Source organism: Meleagris gallopavo, chromosome 3 (assembly GCF_905368555.1).
Source record: "Meleagris gallopavo chromosome 3, MGAL_WU_HG_1.1, whole genome shotgun sequence".
Taxonomy (NCBI): domain Eukaryota; kingdom Metazoa; phylum Chordata; class Aves; order Galliformes; family Phasianidae; genus Meleagris; species Meleagris gallopavo.
In genome coordinates, this window is record NC_139406.1 from 52,889,577 (window position 1) to 52,906,008 (window position 16,432).

A 16,432-nucleotide genomic window follows, 5' to 3' on the forward strand; every position below is an offset into this window, starting at 1 on the left:
GTAGGCCATTGGCAGAGCATTTATAAACTGTGCTTTTAGCTAAGTGATGCTGGACACAGCTTGGCCTCACACCCCCTGCCCTGACCTGTGCTGGCAGCAGGATGAGGCTAAGGACTGTGAAACAGATATTTACTGTATTTTTCAGCTTGAACTGTCGTGACAGTAAATTGGTGTTTTCCAGTTTTAACACAAAGTGTTCAATAATTCATGTGTTTTACATACAGTGTTGTTCCATTCGCACCAGTCTTTGAGATAAGGAAATCCTGATGGCAAGCAGTATTCAACCGAATGCACATTTACAGATTAAAAACCAGCTGCTTTCTAAGGCTGATATCAAGAGCCGGGGTTTGCGTCAACAGTATCGACTCCTGAAGTCACCGACAGTAATCCTGACTTTCTGTGCTTTGTGGAAGGACTTTTTTTTTGTTCACTTAATTGCCTTGAAAGCTGCCAAGAATCAGTAGTTTAATTATTTCGGAGCCTGACTTCTGAACAAAATTGCAATGCATTGGTATTGTAAAGAGACACAAATTTACTAAGAATGAAAGTTTAGAGTCTTAACATTTGAAATCAAATATGGTCTTTTTTAATTCTATACTCAGCTTCTCTCTATAGATCTCTGTATGGGCTAAGGTGCTGTAAGCATCCAAATGCGCATTTCTGCAGGAGCTTGATATGACAGAGTGCTGTTCTGCACCCTTCTTTCCCTTACTGGTGGCATTTGCAGTCAACCACAGCAAATGCTTTGTAGTGATCCTATTTCTCACTGTGATTAAATCGGTGACTGCACGATTCGAACTTGGAGACTTTGACTGGTAGTAGTTTTGGCACGAGCAATGATCCCAGGTCCCCACGCGCCGAACATAAGCAGCACCACTTAAAGCATTTTTATTCCCAAGTGCTACAACAGCATGTTTTGCAGCAGCTTCCAAGGAAGGACGGGATTATTATAGGGTATTCACACAGGCTGAGCGAGCCTCCAAAATGTAAACGAGCATGTTCAGAATGCCGTGTTTGGTGGCAGTGCGTGTGAGCCGCTTGCAGAGGGGGTTATTTTTGTTGAGGTGAAGAGTGTGTGTGTGCTGTGTGTGTTGTGTTGTGTTGTGGGAGGTATGTGCTGTGCATGGGGGGCGAGGTGGGGATGGAATGTCGGCTTGGGGAGAGGGAGAGGAGGGAGGGGGTCTGGGTGCCTGTGATTGGTAAGAGCTCCACAAAGGCATCTGCCAGCAGGACTTCAGAGGAATGTGAAACCGAATCATTTACAAGTTAAAGATAGACGCAGAATACACAGCATCTTGAGCCAGGGCTTAAATTCATCCCTGTCCGCCTGGCTCCTCGCAAAGCTCTGCCTGTCAGCTTTCCTCTATCTCCTCTCAAGACTCTAATATTCCTTGAAAAAGTACCATAATTCTGGATTCTGTGGAATTACTGAGGTGGCAGAAGGGATCATGGTGCATACCATAGGGTAAGTAGGAAGCTTGCCTTTTGCCATTTGCTGCAGTGGTTTCTCTGCCTTCCTTCTGCTTTCAGAGCTCAGTTTTGGAGCCCAGGAGTTCCTTTAAGGTAGATTTCCAAGTAATGCTTTCTCTCATGATTTCTTTTGCCCTATTTTCCAAATACAGTTGTTTGAACTTCATTCTCCAACAAAGGGTTAACTCACAAGGTTTCTTGTTTTGACGTTCTTAGGGAGTCTTTGTCTTTAATAATCTTTTCCTTACAATTTTGAGTGCTGTTTTCCTATCAGCTGGATTTTGTTGTAAATCTTTGCCCTTCATCAAAGGGATGTGCTGCCTGAAATGCTGCTTTTTGTTAGAGTTGAAAAGCTAACTGTTTCCCACAATACAGAGAATATAATCAGTATTTATTTGCTTGTTTGGTCATGGATTCGCTTGCTTGCTATTTCCCTTCTGTGAGTTTGATCACAACACAACATTCATTATCTTTAAACTTATTGTTTGTTTGCTCTCAAATAATGCTCTTACTTGGCTTTTGACATTTATACTTTTTTACATTTTGGTTTTTATGTTTTCTCTAAACAAAATCAATTCTATCAGTAATGAATAAACAGACATATTCCCCTTTACTTAAGCTGTGAGTTTGTGAGTAACAAGAAGAATCAAACTGTCGTGTTCTTTCCACAACTTACCAAAAGTGATTTCAGTATCCAGTGGATTCATTTCTGCATTGATCAGTGATATTTTCTGTGTACTTCCTAAACATTTCGGGTGAAGTTCTGCTCTTCCTGTGACCACAAGTAAATATCGGCAACTCAGTGGGAAGCTTGATGTAAAATTTGTTGCCTAGCGAGAACTCATACAGTGAGTTTCCTCAGGGTTTATATTATGAGAACTGCCTAAATGGCAGCACCATTTTTATCAAGTATTTTGGGCACAAGTACTGCACATTTGCAACAGGGATGCTCCTAGCCGTGGTGTCGGCGTCCATTCACCCAAATATGTTCAGCATTCCTGACGTGTCAGTGGTGCCCACGAGGGCTGTAGGAAGTGGGTACTGCCTGCAGGTTCCCGGAACACCGAGCATTTCTGGTTATACATACAAGCACAAAGAGACTCATGCAGTGTCATTCTGTGCCTTGCAAAATACGTGCAAGCAAATGTACTAAAATAGAAACGTTTGAAGGAAAGATGATAGATCTGATATGTCTTATTGTCTTTCTTCTGTTTGATCAAGCCGATCAACCTTTCGATTAGCTTTCTAGAATTTTGCAAAACACCTGGGTGAGCAGATCTGTTGGACTAAGGGAAACATTGTGGTAGGTGGGCAGTTGGACTGGATGATCTTGGAGGTCTTTTCCAGCCTTGGTGATTCTATACTTCTGTGATCTGCTGTGAATTATCTTCTGTGTGGTTAAATATAGGGATGAAAGAGAGGGAAATGCAGAACCTTTAGCGGAATTATGGAGAGAAGAACAATTACAGGAGTGATAAATGCCATTTAAGCCAATTCTCTGATTGTTAACAGTAGTTGAATGTTTTCTTAACTAGTTGGGACTAGTTAAACACTTCACACATGCAAAATATCCAGGCCAGCTGGTTCTTACATTAAGGTAATTTTTGTTTTGTTATTGAAGTGGGAGAAGTTTGAGAAAAAATACGTATGTTGGGATGAGTAAAAAATTACAGTGGGTCTTAGCAGAGCTGTGGTTGTTTCTTGCTTTTGCACTGGATTCCTGTGCAGCTTTAAGCAAGCTAGGTTTTCTAAGCCCCTGCAAAATGGAAGGGAGTACTTGTATTTAGATAGCAGGTCCTATAGGGAATAGGCATTGCTTCTGATAAGGCTTGGTACTATTGACTTCTGTTTTCAGACGGCATCCTCCTCCCCAGGGCTATGGCAAAAAGGGACAGGGAGGATGAATTCACAACTTTGGAAGCAGAGCTTCACCACACCTTTCACAGCCTTTCTAAACTGCATGAGAAAAATAGACTGACACTCAGAGGTGAGCAGAAAATAGAATTAATGTTCCATGGGAAATTCCTGAGTCAGTTCAAAATTAAATTGCATTTCCCTACCACAGTTTATTACTTTTAAGAAGTATTGGTTCAGGAGCGTGATGTTCCCTTTTCATTATCTGAGGCCCTTCTCTCATAATTAAATGTCCAAGACGTGCTGGAGAGCTTCGTCAGAGGGAAACCCGCTTTGTATTGTGGGAAGTGAAGCTGCTGAAAACAAACAGTTCTTGGAAGAAATGGGCATCTGAACCAGGAAGAGACATTTCCAGAATAAGGAGCTGCAATGCAATGTTGGGTTGATTAAAAAATATGTTCTGGTGTAGAACCCTTCTGAAATAACAAATTTAATTTGGGTTAGTGGTAAAATGGAAAATCCTTAAAAAATTGTTGTTTTCCCATAGAAGATGTTGATACATTTGGTATAGTTTATTGTTCATTGACTGTAGTGTTGGTATGTTTTTCTGAGATGGAGAATCCCTGGCCAACTTTGATTTCTGGGTTAGGACAAATATGATGTCACCTGTGCTTGGTGACCCAGCAGCACGAAGGTGACATAGTGTAGATGAGGCAATGAGTGTAGCACATGCTGATCCAATTGCTGCAGCATTGGAGCCTTCTGCTTTGGGGTGCTGTGTTTGTGGGCCAGTGCTACCCTAATTTTGATGTGCTGTCCATCACTAATGTGTGCCACACATTCCAGCTCTGAAGGGCTGCCTGCTTGGTGTCGCTTGGGAACAAGTCCTGCTTTAGCATGGCTAGTAGCATGCTTGGTCTCAGAGCAGGCAGGCCTCAGCCTCTTGCCTGTTACCATCAAATTGTAAGTGTCTTTGTCATGGGAGTTCAGGCAAGTCAGGCAAGGTACAAATGGGTTCGACACATTTTTTTCCTTTAATAAATTATACATTTCTTCCTTTGTGAACCTTGCTAAAAGCATTGGCAGGAATGCGCATAAGGACTTTATAATCCTTCCTTAATAGACTCTACAGTTATTGCCTGTGGCTCCCATTTCCTTTCTGTTGGGATCATTTTTTCTATTGTATGTCTTTATTTCTAGCCTCATCTTCAAAGCTTTTTCAGTGATCATTCTGCTGAAGGTTAGGAAAGAGGAGTGTTGTCTGGAATTGCTTGGTAAAAGTTTAAGGGCTTTTCCCCAAGGTTCCCTGAGAAGATGCTGGCATATGTCTGAGCTCACAAGCACCTGAGAGCAGCTCTCAGTGATATAATTTCCTTTGGGTCCTAATGAATCTACTCCTAGTGCCAGCAGCTAATTTGTTTTGGCAGAATATGACAGGCAGTGCCTTATACAAGGCACCACACTGCAGAAAGCCTTGAGTCTGTAATTTTGTAACTGTCACAGAGAAAGAAAACGCACAAAACCAACCAAACCTAATGAAATTATGGTGTCCTGTGTAGCCATGTATAACCTCAGAGCCCAGGAGCTCTCACAGCTGCATTTACTGGGAATTCATGCAAGTCCTGCACTCACTATTGATCCTGGCTCCCTGAGTATCAAGCAACAGAGCACTTCTTGAGCTAATTATTACTGTAATTATTTCTGTATGAAGTGACTTTACCTGGAAATACAGTGAGACTTCCCACTAATGGGATGCTTAAAAATGCATCTAATTGCAGCAGTGGTAGTTGAGAAAGCTTTTGGTATCTAACAGTCTGGAGAAATTTACCCTTCCTACCAGGGGGCTGTTACACAAAGCCAGGTTTCTGAGCCAATTGTATGGCCTCTTGTTACATTTGGCTATAAAACCTGAACTGAGATATGTGCTCTGAGTAATAAAGAGGGGATGAGAAAGTGCTGGGCACGATGAATGTCTGTTTATTAATTTATTTGTGGCGTCTGCTGAACTTAACCTTCCCTGGGGCACAGAAGGGAGCAGAAGACAGCAAGTGTTTGCCCGTCATCTCTGATAAGCCACATGAGAGCTTGGCGTTGCCTTGTTTGCGATTGCTCTGAGATCAAGGGATGAAAAGTAGTACCTAAGTTCTTATTCCTTTTATATATTTTGTAAGGATAAGGCTGACTGTAAAATACCTCCCTGTAAATTTCTAAGGACATTTGCACTCAGTGGAACCTCAAAAGAAGAAAGAAAGTATAAAAGGAATGAGACACACAGAAGTCTGTGGGCAAGTAGGCATTAAAAACAATTTATTGACAACCAGTGCCTACTTCTTTCAAGCGTAATTAAACTAAGCACAGCTAAAGCACAGAAGAGTACATTTACAACAACGTTGTTCTTGAGTACTCATTACCAAATAACAGCTGCAGATAGAATTAATCTTAGCCTTTTCCAATACATTTTCAAAATACGTCTTTAACAAGACTTGTTTTTGTTTGCGAATGTGGAGAAGTACATGGTTCTTAGCAAAAAAATTAAAAATAGCTTATTTTTGATTATTTTCTTATTAATATTTTTTATTTAGCACAGGTAGGACTATCTCCTTTCTTTAGTTTTGGCTTCAAAAATTGTTGAATATATACGCATAAAACATTAATTTTGACTGCAATATCTGGTGTGTGGAATTTCACATCAAGCACAGAGTTTAGCAAAGCAACTGGAAATAAGAAGTTGGCGGTGACTTGGACTAACCCTTGTGCTATTTCATGTACACCCACTTGGAAACAGTGTATTCCCTCCAAAGAGGGCATAAAGTAGATTGGCTTTGTGCCCTTAAGCCAGCAAGGTGGTGGTGGGTTGATGGCTGGATCACAGTGGTCTTTTCCAACCTTGATTCTGTGAGATGTGCAGGTAGGGCAGGAGGCAGGCAATTCTCCAGCACAGAAAGCACAAAACAGGCTGTTGCCAAAAGGAGACTGGTCAGAGAATCGTATCATAGAATTGTAGAATGGCCTGGGTTGAAAAGGACCACAATGATCATCTAGATTCAACACCCCTGCACAGCAGGGTTGCCAACCACTAGGCCAGGCTGCCCATAGATAAAGGGAAGTGGCTGTAACTTGAAGCAAGGAAGATGAGGTAAGCCCTAGAAAATGTTGTCTCTGAAACACACTGCCAGTGGAGGCTGTGGAGTGTCCATCTCTGGAGGTGCTAGGAATGGCTTTAATAAACATGAGTATATCTGGCTGTTTCTCGCAGCAGGAGGCGGATTACAGATCTTTTCTGTCTGTCCTGTGATTTGCTGATACTGGTGGTAATCCTGTGCCTGAAATTATTTTCTTATTGTAATACATGCTTCCTTAATACTGTTAGGAGGGGTCTCTGTGCAGAGCAGGACAGTTTTTGCTGAGGTGCAGAGGCACTTAATCATCGTGTTGTTTCCTCATTTTGAAACGTTCCTTAGGTGAGTAGTTAAGACACAAACAGCTGGCTTTGCATTTCAGCTCAAATACCATCATCCTGAAATACTTGGAGACATCACTCTGTCAGCTGGCACTTGACAAGCTGTCCTAAATTTGCAACACGTAATTGGATTCTTGGGATGAAATCTGAGTCCCCTTTGAAGTCATGGGTTTTTATACGGCACAAATTTCATGCTGAGGCCTGAGTGGCGTCCACTTGTACATGATGGGCTTTGCTGTTCCATGCAGACTGCTGTGTGTGGGATGGGTGCGTTGGGAGGTATGAGAGTGTGCCACCTTGCATGGCCAGCATCTGTGTGCAAAGGGCCCTTGGAGTGCCTGTGTGGGGATGAGGGAGGCTTCACAACAGGTGTTATATGGGGGGAATCAATTACTCCTACTTTTTTTTTCCAGTTAATGTCAACAAAACTAATTTACACCATCTGGCATAAAAGAGAGGAGAGGCAGTCAGTGAAAAAGCAGAATCTGTTTTGGGTTTTAAAATTTTGTTTGCTAAGACTTCAGGCATTCTGTATTCTCTTCAGTGTAATTTTTTTGTCTTTTTTTGGGGGGAGAGGGGTTCTTCCCCAGTCTTTTTTTTTTTATTTCCAATAATCTATAATTAGCATTTAATAGATAGGCATAACTGTAAGTAAAATGTTTTGCTAACTACTGGTTAATGTCCTTTGATGAAACACATGCAGAGATGTCTCCAGTTGTTGTGAGCTAAAATAGCTCCACTGAAAGTACTCTGGCTTTGTTTATGGCAGTACTAATTCAGAGCAAGTTCTCTGTTCACAGTGTGGCTACTTTAGATTTAGAGGAGATAATTGGAAGTTCATCCTCAAACAGATCATACTGACGTAAAAGCTCCGTGTTAATCTCTGAGCTGGGAGGAAAAATTTCACCTGTTCCTAATGTGTGGTTGCATTTCCACATCCAAATTTCTTTACAGGCTTTTCTCAGCTGTGCAGTGATGCACCGAGTTATGAATGGTGCACGTGTACCTGAGGCTAGAACCGGCCTGCAAGGAAACACAACGCCCGGGCTTTAGGACCACCAATAGATCAGTTGTTAATAACCTTACTGTGTAATTAAATCAGAATGATTTGAAACTGCCATTAGGGGGAAGAGGACAGAGGAAAACTGTTTCATCCTCACAACATCGTGTTTTCATTGACCTACTTACAGCAGGGAAGGAAACGTGTCCCTTCCCATTATAGCAGAATAGGTTTGTTCAGCGATTTTATAATGCAGTGGCATAGGAGCAGACCGGCTTTTCTAACCATGCCAGGAGGATTTGGCAGCATGAGTAACATTATTTCACACATTTTGTGCTAAGAAGTGTAAGTTCCTGTCCAAGCTATAATATTATTAACCCAATCAATTCAGCAGAAAGTGCTTTGACTGAGAACCACTAAGTATTCAGAAGTGAGAAGAAAAAACACGTGCCTGGAAGTGTGCAGAGAAGCCTTTTACTGGCAACTGCATTTCCATCATCTTCCTTTTCCCAGATGCAGAGTCCCTGCCCTCCCTGAGGCCCCTCCATCTTCTTCCACTTGCCGCTGGGCAGCCCTGCAGCAGCGAGCTGAGCAAGGGGCATTGGGCCTGCCTTCTTTCCACATGTTCTCCCTGCGGCAGGCATAACAGTACATGAGGCAAATCCCAAATGCTCTTGGTCCTTTATAGTGTGCCATGAGGCAGTGTGGTGGCTGCTTGCAGGTCTGAGGATGTTGCAGGGAGTGAGGGGAAGGCTGGCTTAGGCCTGGTGGCACAGGGCTGTGCTGGCTGCAGCACTCAGTGTGTGATACTGGTGTCTTATGTCTGGGTCAGTAAACCATCTCATTTTGCAAATAAACACCTGCAGCTAGCCTTTCTCACGCCAGCCAGGTCACATCCCTCCACAAGGTGTTTTTGCTAACTTGGTATTGTCAGAAGCATTAGTCACTGCGGTAGTGGCTTAATAAGTCACAGTAGGAACCAGCTGGTAATTAACAAATTAAAGATATCCTAGATATTTTCCTCAAATATTTCACGTGTAGCAAAAATAATTAGAAGCAGAGCACTTCAGCTGTTTGAAGCAGTTACATACATGAAAAACATCTTGCCGTGTCAGGAAATAATTCATTCACAGAGGCCAGCGAGGCCTAATTTTGCTGCCATCTCAGGATTCAGAAAAGCACACACAAGAGCTGTGAAGCAGGGAGAGAACAAATCCTGTCCCTTTTTAACCGTTTAATTCTGTCTTGTTTAACATACTTATCCAAATGGCTGTCAGCTGCATCTTTAGGAGCAGCACCACTCCGTAGGGTTCAGCTGCTCCCTTCTGCGCTTAACTTTCTTTCATGTTAGAAATATTCTGAAGCAGGAGATCATGTGTGTGCTCAGGAGCAAATCATCTCTTGGAAAGATGAAACCAACTTGCAATCACGAGGAAGAGAAACAAAGGCAGTACAAATTGTGTTAAGCCTCTAACCAGGGCAAGGCTCTGCAGTGTGAACGCAGATGATGATGGTTTTCATTGTGTAGGTTAGGGAAAGTACTCTGGAATGCACAAGCTTGCTTTAACTCACTTGGGGTTTCTTTATTTTATCACCAGATGGTGACCAAATTAAGATGCTCTCAATTACCTGTGGTTGATGGGTGAGTGATAGCGTGCCGTGATACGTCTGCCTTCTGTGCTGCTTCAGCCCAACACTCCTCTGTCATCCCACAGCCTGGCTCAGGGCTAGGCTCTGAGTATGCCAGGCCTTTGACTCTGCTTTTTCTTTAGGACAGGATCTCATCTGAGCACTCTGAGGCAGAAGAAGGAAGGAACAGAATGAGCAATCGGAGCGGCATCATTTCTGCGGGTAGGGTGCAGTTAATGCCACTGTGGGAGCTATTGGTACTAGCAGCAGCTTGGAGAAATATGATCTGCATTTGAAAACTTTCTTCTTGAAGAGGGGAAAAAAAAACTGTTGAGAATGTGTATCTTTTGTTAAAAAGCAAGTGCAAGTCTTTGTCAGACAGTGACAGAGATTTTATTTGAGGTTGGGCTTATCGTAGAGGTGTGAAAGGCAATGAAAGACAGACAGGGTTGCCCCTGTAATACCTTCACTCTTTGCTTCATTTATTCAGCTCCATATTGTTTGATGGATGAGCACTGGGGATTTCAAAGAATGTGTTTCTGAAGTTTATGAAAGAAACAAAAATCCTTGTGCAATTTCTGTTCAAGTTTTTAGCTTCTTAGGGTCAGGCTCAGACATTTGGAGTACTTAAACCTTTCATTACTGCACAGAAGGGAGAGGTAGAAAAGAGCTCTGAAGTCATTCACACAAAGTTGTTAACAGTGCAGACCTGCTCTGTGCACCCTGAGTTCTCTGTTGTTGTTGTGGTGGCTTTTACTTTGTGGTTTTCTGGTCATGCTTTGTACTGGCTGTTGTCTCCCCGGGAGTTTCACTGTTTTTGCTGTGTAACAATAGAGTAGGAAGGCCCAGTCAGCTCACCACACTGGGGATGGTGGCAGGCAGAAGCATGGCGATGTGTTGTGCCTTACCTGCCATCCAACAGCCTTGCTGTGAGCAGCACCAAAGGTACCTCTTGCAGTGCTGCCTGCAATCCCAGTCCTTTTGCAGACATGTCAAAGGCACTGTGTTTCCCTTCTTTCTGAGTTTCTGTTTTTCTGTCCATAGCAGCCCAAGGTCAGGGCACGGGGCTGGTTACCACCTGGTTTTGTTTCTTTTCTCCCACTGCATTGCAGATTAGTATTCCTGAAAAGAGGATATACAGAATTCTCATGGCATTTTAAGCCACAGAGATTTCTCTTTTCTCTAGTTTATTTTAGCAAAATAAGATCCTTGTAGCTCAAGATTAAAGTAGCATTGTGATATTTGGATATTGCCTCCAAAGCACGGTATTTCAACACGATTATTCAAAAATAAACTTTGCATAGGTAAAATATGCTTTTTTTACCTGCATTTCTTTTATTCTGAACAACCATGCTTTTTATTCCAGCTGTCTAATGTTCTGAAAAATACCTTTTCTTCTTGTTCTTTGCACGTTGCCCCGGTCGTTTGAGTCAGGCTTAGACTGTCCTCTTCCATTTTTATTTTTATCTGATACCTGGAAAGCAGAGAGCTGGAGTGTGAGTTGTGTGAGGGGTCCGTATGGCTGAGTAATTCCACAAAGGCTGCTGCTCATTTGTCAGTCACTGCACTTACGACTTACTTTTGCTAAGATAAATGCCAGAGCTCTGCCACTGAACAGTTTGGTTCAAAATACAGGTGGCTGAGCTGGCAACCCGCTTATTTTGTAGCTTTCAGAGCTGTCGGCACGACCTGGAATCCCCACCAGGCTGCAGGGCACCAAGAGCAGCAGTTCTGCTGGAAGTTGATTGGAGCTTTGCTGACCTCACGCCCACAGAGTGCTTCCTTTTATTTCGAACAGCCATGCAAAATGTCCTTTGCAGCCACTGCCTTGGTGTCCTCCCTCCCTCAAGCAGCAGGTGGCTGGACCTGATGTGCCGCATCTGGCACATTTTGCAGTTGTTTTCTGCTTCTTGATTATGCAGAGATATGGACTGGATGTTGTTTCAGCTGCTCTGACTGCTCCTCCGCTCTTTGAAATAAAAGTCTGCCTGCTTTAGGTATTAGGATTTGCTGAGGATGGTTCTACTGTTGAGCTTAGTGTATTCATAGGATCCCAAACACTATATGTACAAATCCATGCTGACTTCTGGTAGTGAGTATCTCACTGCGTGTGGGAACCCGGGCATGTATACGTGTACAGTTTTGAAGCAGTAATCATGGTGATATGTGCAAACTTCTCTACTCAGCCTTTTCATCTGGATGTAGATTTACGTGATCAATTGCTAGTATGAAAAATCCAGTCCACCCTGTTCGGAATACACATATTTATTCAGACCATTGTTAAAGCTCATGCTATTATTCATGCATGATTTTTGCTTTCATGTAAGTTTTATTTTACTTTGATCTTCTGTAGTGCCCAATGTGCATTTAGAAACCACTTCCCCACAAACTGTTATTTCACTGTAATTATAAGAGAACATGCATATACATCGCAAATGAGAATATTACCCAACTAGATGTTCCTAGAAACAGGAGAGCACTTACGTGCAATACAATACATTAATCATGTATAAGGATTCAGTTATTAACTGAATTCTTTTAATACAGTACATTCAGTACCAAGATTATGTGAAAAACCTTCTCAGGGAAAATGTTACGGGCTCTTGAAATGGTTTGTTTTTTTTTGTTCTGTTTTGATTTGTTTTTTTTTGTTGGTTTTTTTTTTTCCTTTACTTTTCTAAACTTTCCATCAGCACTCTCTTGTTACAGATTTGAAAATGAAAAGCTCCAGGTTAAGTTACCTCTTGAGTTTATTGATGGGTGTGTATGTATGTATATACATACATACGTATGTGTCTGTACACATATGGGATGGTATGTTTTGGACCTGTTTCTACAAGCTTTTCTCTTTATGAGAATCTCACGGTGCATTTAGTGCTGCTTTGTTTCAACAGGACTCCTCAAAGGGGTTTGTCCCTGCTTAATGCATTCACAATGCGGACCTATGATCATTGGTAGGGCATTTCTCAAATGAACTCAACCCTGGTAAATCAAGTGAGCTATCATTCCTTAAGAGGGTGTTATCCCTTGGGTTGCTTCAGGCTTACATATTTCTAAATGTTACTGATAAAACAGAGGAAGGAATGTGGAAAGCTTCAAGCAACCTTGCTTTGGATTGCCTGTATGAAGGCAGTTCCATGTGCAGTCCCTTCCCCAGGCTGGCAGGATGTGCTCCAATGCCAACACCAAGCTGAGGAGCTCTGTTAGCACCACATGGAGCCTCAGCAGCTGCTGGAGCTGACAGCAAATTGGAACTGCCTCCAGGAAGCAACTCAGAAAGCAGAGAAGCTCGGTCTGTCCATGTTGCCCATGAATATCTCATTCCATGCATGGCACTTGTGCCCAGTGCATGTAGTGGGATAAGAGAATTTGGCAGCACTTTTTGGAGTTTGAGGCTAGCAGGGTCTAGTCTGACTCTGACTTTTGGAGTAAAGTTATTACTATTATTATTTTTAAAAGACCTCTCGCCACTGGGCAGTGGTGCAGAGCACCCTTCGGTCTCACTGGTTATTTTAAAACATCTTTGCTCTGCATTGGTAGAATGTAAGTTACAGTCTGGGTCATTTTGGATCACTTTCTTATATTGTTTAGGAAAAAATCAGAAAAGAGAAGTGGTTTGGGGATGAATAACCATGCCTGATTATTTAGCTTTCAAATAGAGAATGGGATTTTCCCAAAACAGGAGGAAGTGGCAAAAGCAGCAGGAGATAACACATCTGCCACTTGTAAATTATCTTCTATCTGAAGTGTGAAGGTTTGAGCAAAAGATATTGCAGTTCTCTTTGGAAGAAAAGTCTGTTTTGTGAGTAGCTGGTTCTCACCTAAATCCTTTCCTACTGGAAAACACATCAGTTGTGATGCATGCAGCAGTATTTAGAGCAGCAGATACATTTAAATCTGAGTTCCACTACTGAGATTTGCACAGTGAAACTTTGCTAGAACCATCCTACCACTAGCAAGTACAATGCCACAAGAACTTTACAGTTTAAGCCAGATGTTCTTTGCCTCTGGTAGTTTTCTGGACCTCATTCTGTGGCCAGAAACCCAGCTGTGTTCTGTGCTTCCAGATAGATCCGTAGAGATTCTTCTGCTTCTCTCTTCTCTATGAGCCCTCCATAGGCAAAGTGCCACACTTGAGTGCCCCTCACAGCCTCTGTGATTGATGGGAGATGAGAGAAGAAGTGTGTTTCCTCTTCTCACCCAGTGGACAGCACTCCTGTCTGAGGAGTTAAGGAAAGAAGCCCACACTTTCCTGACACCCTGTTGTCTGCCGTCCTGATGAGTTTTTGGGAAAGGATGCCCATTCATTCATAACTTCATTCGTAAAATAACCCCAATTCACACTCTGGAAATAGAGCACTAGTGGAGGCTGCATTGCACACACAAAGCTTTCAGAGCTTTGAATGCAGTGTTACCATTTGCGTCTGACTTTTGGAGATGCTGTGCAGCTGTATCTCTGAATGAAATCCACGGAAGCCCTACATGGGAATCACACTGTTATGGTGTAGCTATCTTTACCAAGTCTGTCCTGTCTGGCTTTTGGTGGCTGCTTTCTGGCACTAGCAGCTCACCAGGTTGCTTAGCTTATGTCTCATCTTTTGTCTTTTATTTAATAAATATTGTACTCGTAATTTGCCCTCGTTTTATGCTGTCATGCAATTTGTGATCTGGAACAGCAGTGGTTCTTCTGACCCTGTAGAAAATTGATGAGTAGAATTGCTTGGAATGTGATCTCTACTGAAAATCTTATTACAAGTAAAATTCAGCTGGTTATTACAGAATTGATAGTTCTGTTCATTGACCTGTCCAGGGCAGAATAGAAGGTCAACTAAATATTGAACCCTTAGTAAAGAAGTGTCACTTCATATTAGCATGACAGTCCTAAGATAGGATCACACATTATTAAAGGCAAGAGGTGCAAAAGCCTACTTGCAAATGTAAAAGTAGCATCCTGTATGAGAGTGATTATTGAGCAAGACATTTGCATTGTCATCTTCCAAATGACAGCTCTGTCTGTCTTTGATTCATTGTGAAGTAAAGAATTTCTGGTGTTCCAATTCTTTTGACATGATGTGAGAAATTTATGGCTTAACTTTCTGACCCCCACAAGTTAAATGCATTATTGCAGTTCTAAATCTAGTCTTTCCATGCCTAAACTGAAGATACATTATTAATTATGTACGCTTAAAAATTCTAGGGGGTTCCTGGTAGTCAACAGGCAGACCTGAGGCATGGTACTGACCATGCTCTCACTGCTTGGCTCTGGAAATGGTCCTTTGCTGCTCTGAATTTTTTCCAGATTTTGTGTTGAGGGTGTTCGGTGGATGATTGGACTGGATGATCTTGTAGGTCTTTTCCAACCTTGGTATTTTCTGTGATTCTGTGAAGAAGGTTCTTTTTTGCTCCTCTTTCTCCGAAGGTCGGTTGGTGTAAAACCTGCTACAGATTTCCTTTTGGCACACAAATAGAACTGCATACTACTTATCTGAGTATCCTCTTTCTTGCTTCTAATACTAGCACACATCTCAGATTTCTTTTTCATCTGCAGAAATATGACTGTGATGATTTTACCGTAACAGCCTGTGTGGCTCCACTCGTGTTTAGGCGGCCCATTTGGCTTGCTGTGGCCTTCAGGCACATGACCTTGGGAGGGGCAAAGGCTATTCATGCTGCGAAAGCCCTCTGTGTGGGTACCATGTGTGTGGGCATGCGTTTCGTATAACTTAGAAAGGGCATGACAGATACACTATCTTCCTACTATCCTTCTTTGTCTATCACTGCCCGGATTGGCAGCAATACACTTCTGGACTTGAGTTCAGCTGGCAGCTCTGATGCCTTTTAGCTTCCCTTCTTCTCTTTATTTTTCTGCATATTGTCAACTCGCTGGAGGGCAGTTGATAATATTGTCTGTGATAAACAAAACACATAAAGTACTAACTATGTAATAGCACTGCCAACTAGGAAAGTTGCCCAGCTGCTCCCACTATAGTACCCTGTTTTTCAGGGTATTCTTGAAACTTTTAACATTTGAGATGAAATTTTTCAGGGCAGCTGCTTTCCTCAGCTTGAGTATTTTTTGAATATTTCAGCTTAAGTGATTCAGTAAGACTGAGAACAAAGCTAACTTTTTTTTTCTTTTTTTTTTCATATTAAAAGAAAACCTCAGACACTGTCTTTGGTATGCTTCAGTATTCCTGTAATTTGGAGCAAGGATGTAAACTTTGGTAGACTCCCCTTGACTTCTGTGGGAGGAGCATTTCTGTGCAGATGTGCCCATGTTCAGCCTATATGTTAGCCCTTACGGCAGAAAAACTCCAGAGCTGCTCACATATGCTGAGAACTGGTTTTAAACTAAGACAGGGGAGGTTTAGGTTAGATATTAGGAGGAAGTTTTTCACACAGAAGCTGGTGACACGCTAGAACAGGTTGCCCAAGGAGGTTGTGGATGCCCCATCCCTGGAGGCATTCAAGGCCAGGCTGGATGTGGCTTTCGGCAGCCTGGTCTGGTGGTCGGTGACCCTGCACATAGCAGGGGGGTTGAAACTAGATGATCGTTGTGGTTCTTTTCAATCAGGCCATTCTATGAGTATAACCAGTTGAATCTTTGACATATCCAGCTTATCTGCACATGCTGGAGAGTCTCTGTGCCTTCTTCTGGCACCCAGAGCACTTGTGAATCCTTAACACCTGGCAGACTTTCTGCTGCATTTGTCTTCATGTGCCTTAGGTAGACACAGAGCTGCTCAACCGGAAGATGAGGAATTGAAGATTGCATCTGTAGATCTTACACACAGAGAGGATGATGCAGCGTGCAACCTGAACTTTGTCATCTCACAGCTCTTAAACGTGGAGACTACTGAACTAAGCAGACTTGTAACATTCTTGTTACCTAATTCCTCTGGAATAATATAGAGTATATAAACTGACATTCAAAACAGCTCCAACCCAAGATCTCGGTGTGCTTTCAAGCTTCACCTATTACCCCATGAGGTAGGTGTAGCACAGTGAGGGCTGCAAAG

General features: G+C 42.4%; 1 protein-coding gene across 6 annotated transcripts in view; it reads left to right on the forward strand.

The window, feature by feature from the left end:
- The window catches only part of DTNA (dystrobrevin alpha), a 221,221-nt gene that overhangs the window by 38,771 nt on the left and 166,018 nt on the right, over nucleotides 1–16,432 (forward strand). The window contains exons 1-3 of one of the 6 annotated variants that reach the window (XM_085221030.1): nucleotides 1,223–1,465; nucleotides 9,383–9,426; nucleotides 9,557–9,635. The exons of 1 other annotated variant lie outside the window; for it this stretch is intronic. Coding sequence is in view for 1 of the 5 variants with exons in the window: in XM_085221025.1 (XP_085077151.1) it covers nucleotides 1,449–1,465 (17 nt within the window). In the remaining 4 variants the exon portion in view is untranslated. Of the gene's footprint in view, nucleotides 1–1,222; nucleotides 1,466–9,382; nucleotides 9,427–9,556; nucleotides 9,636–16,432 lie in introns of those variants that run through there. 4 more of the 6 variants (XM_085221026.1, XM_085221031.1, XM_085221029.1 and 1 more) reach the window with 4 other exon arrangements.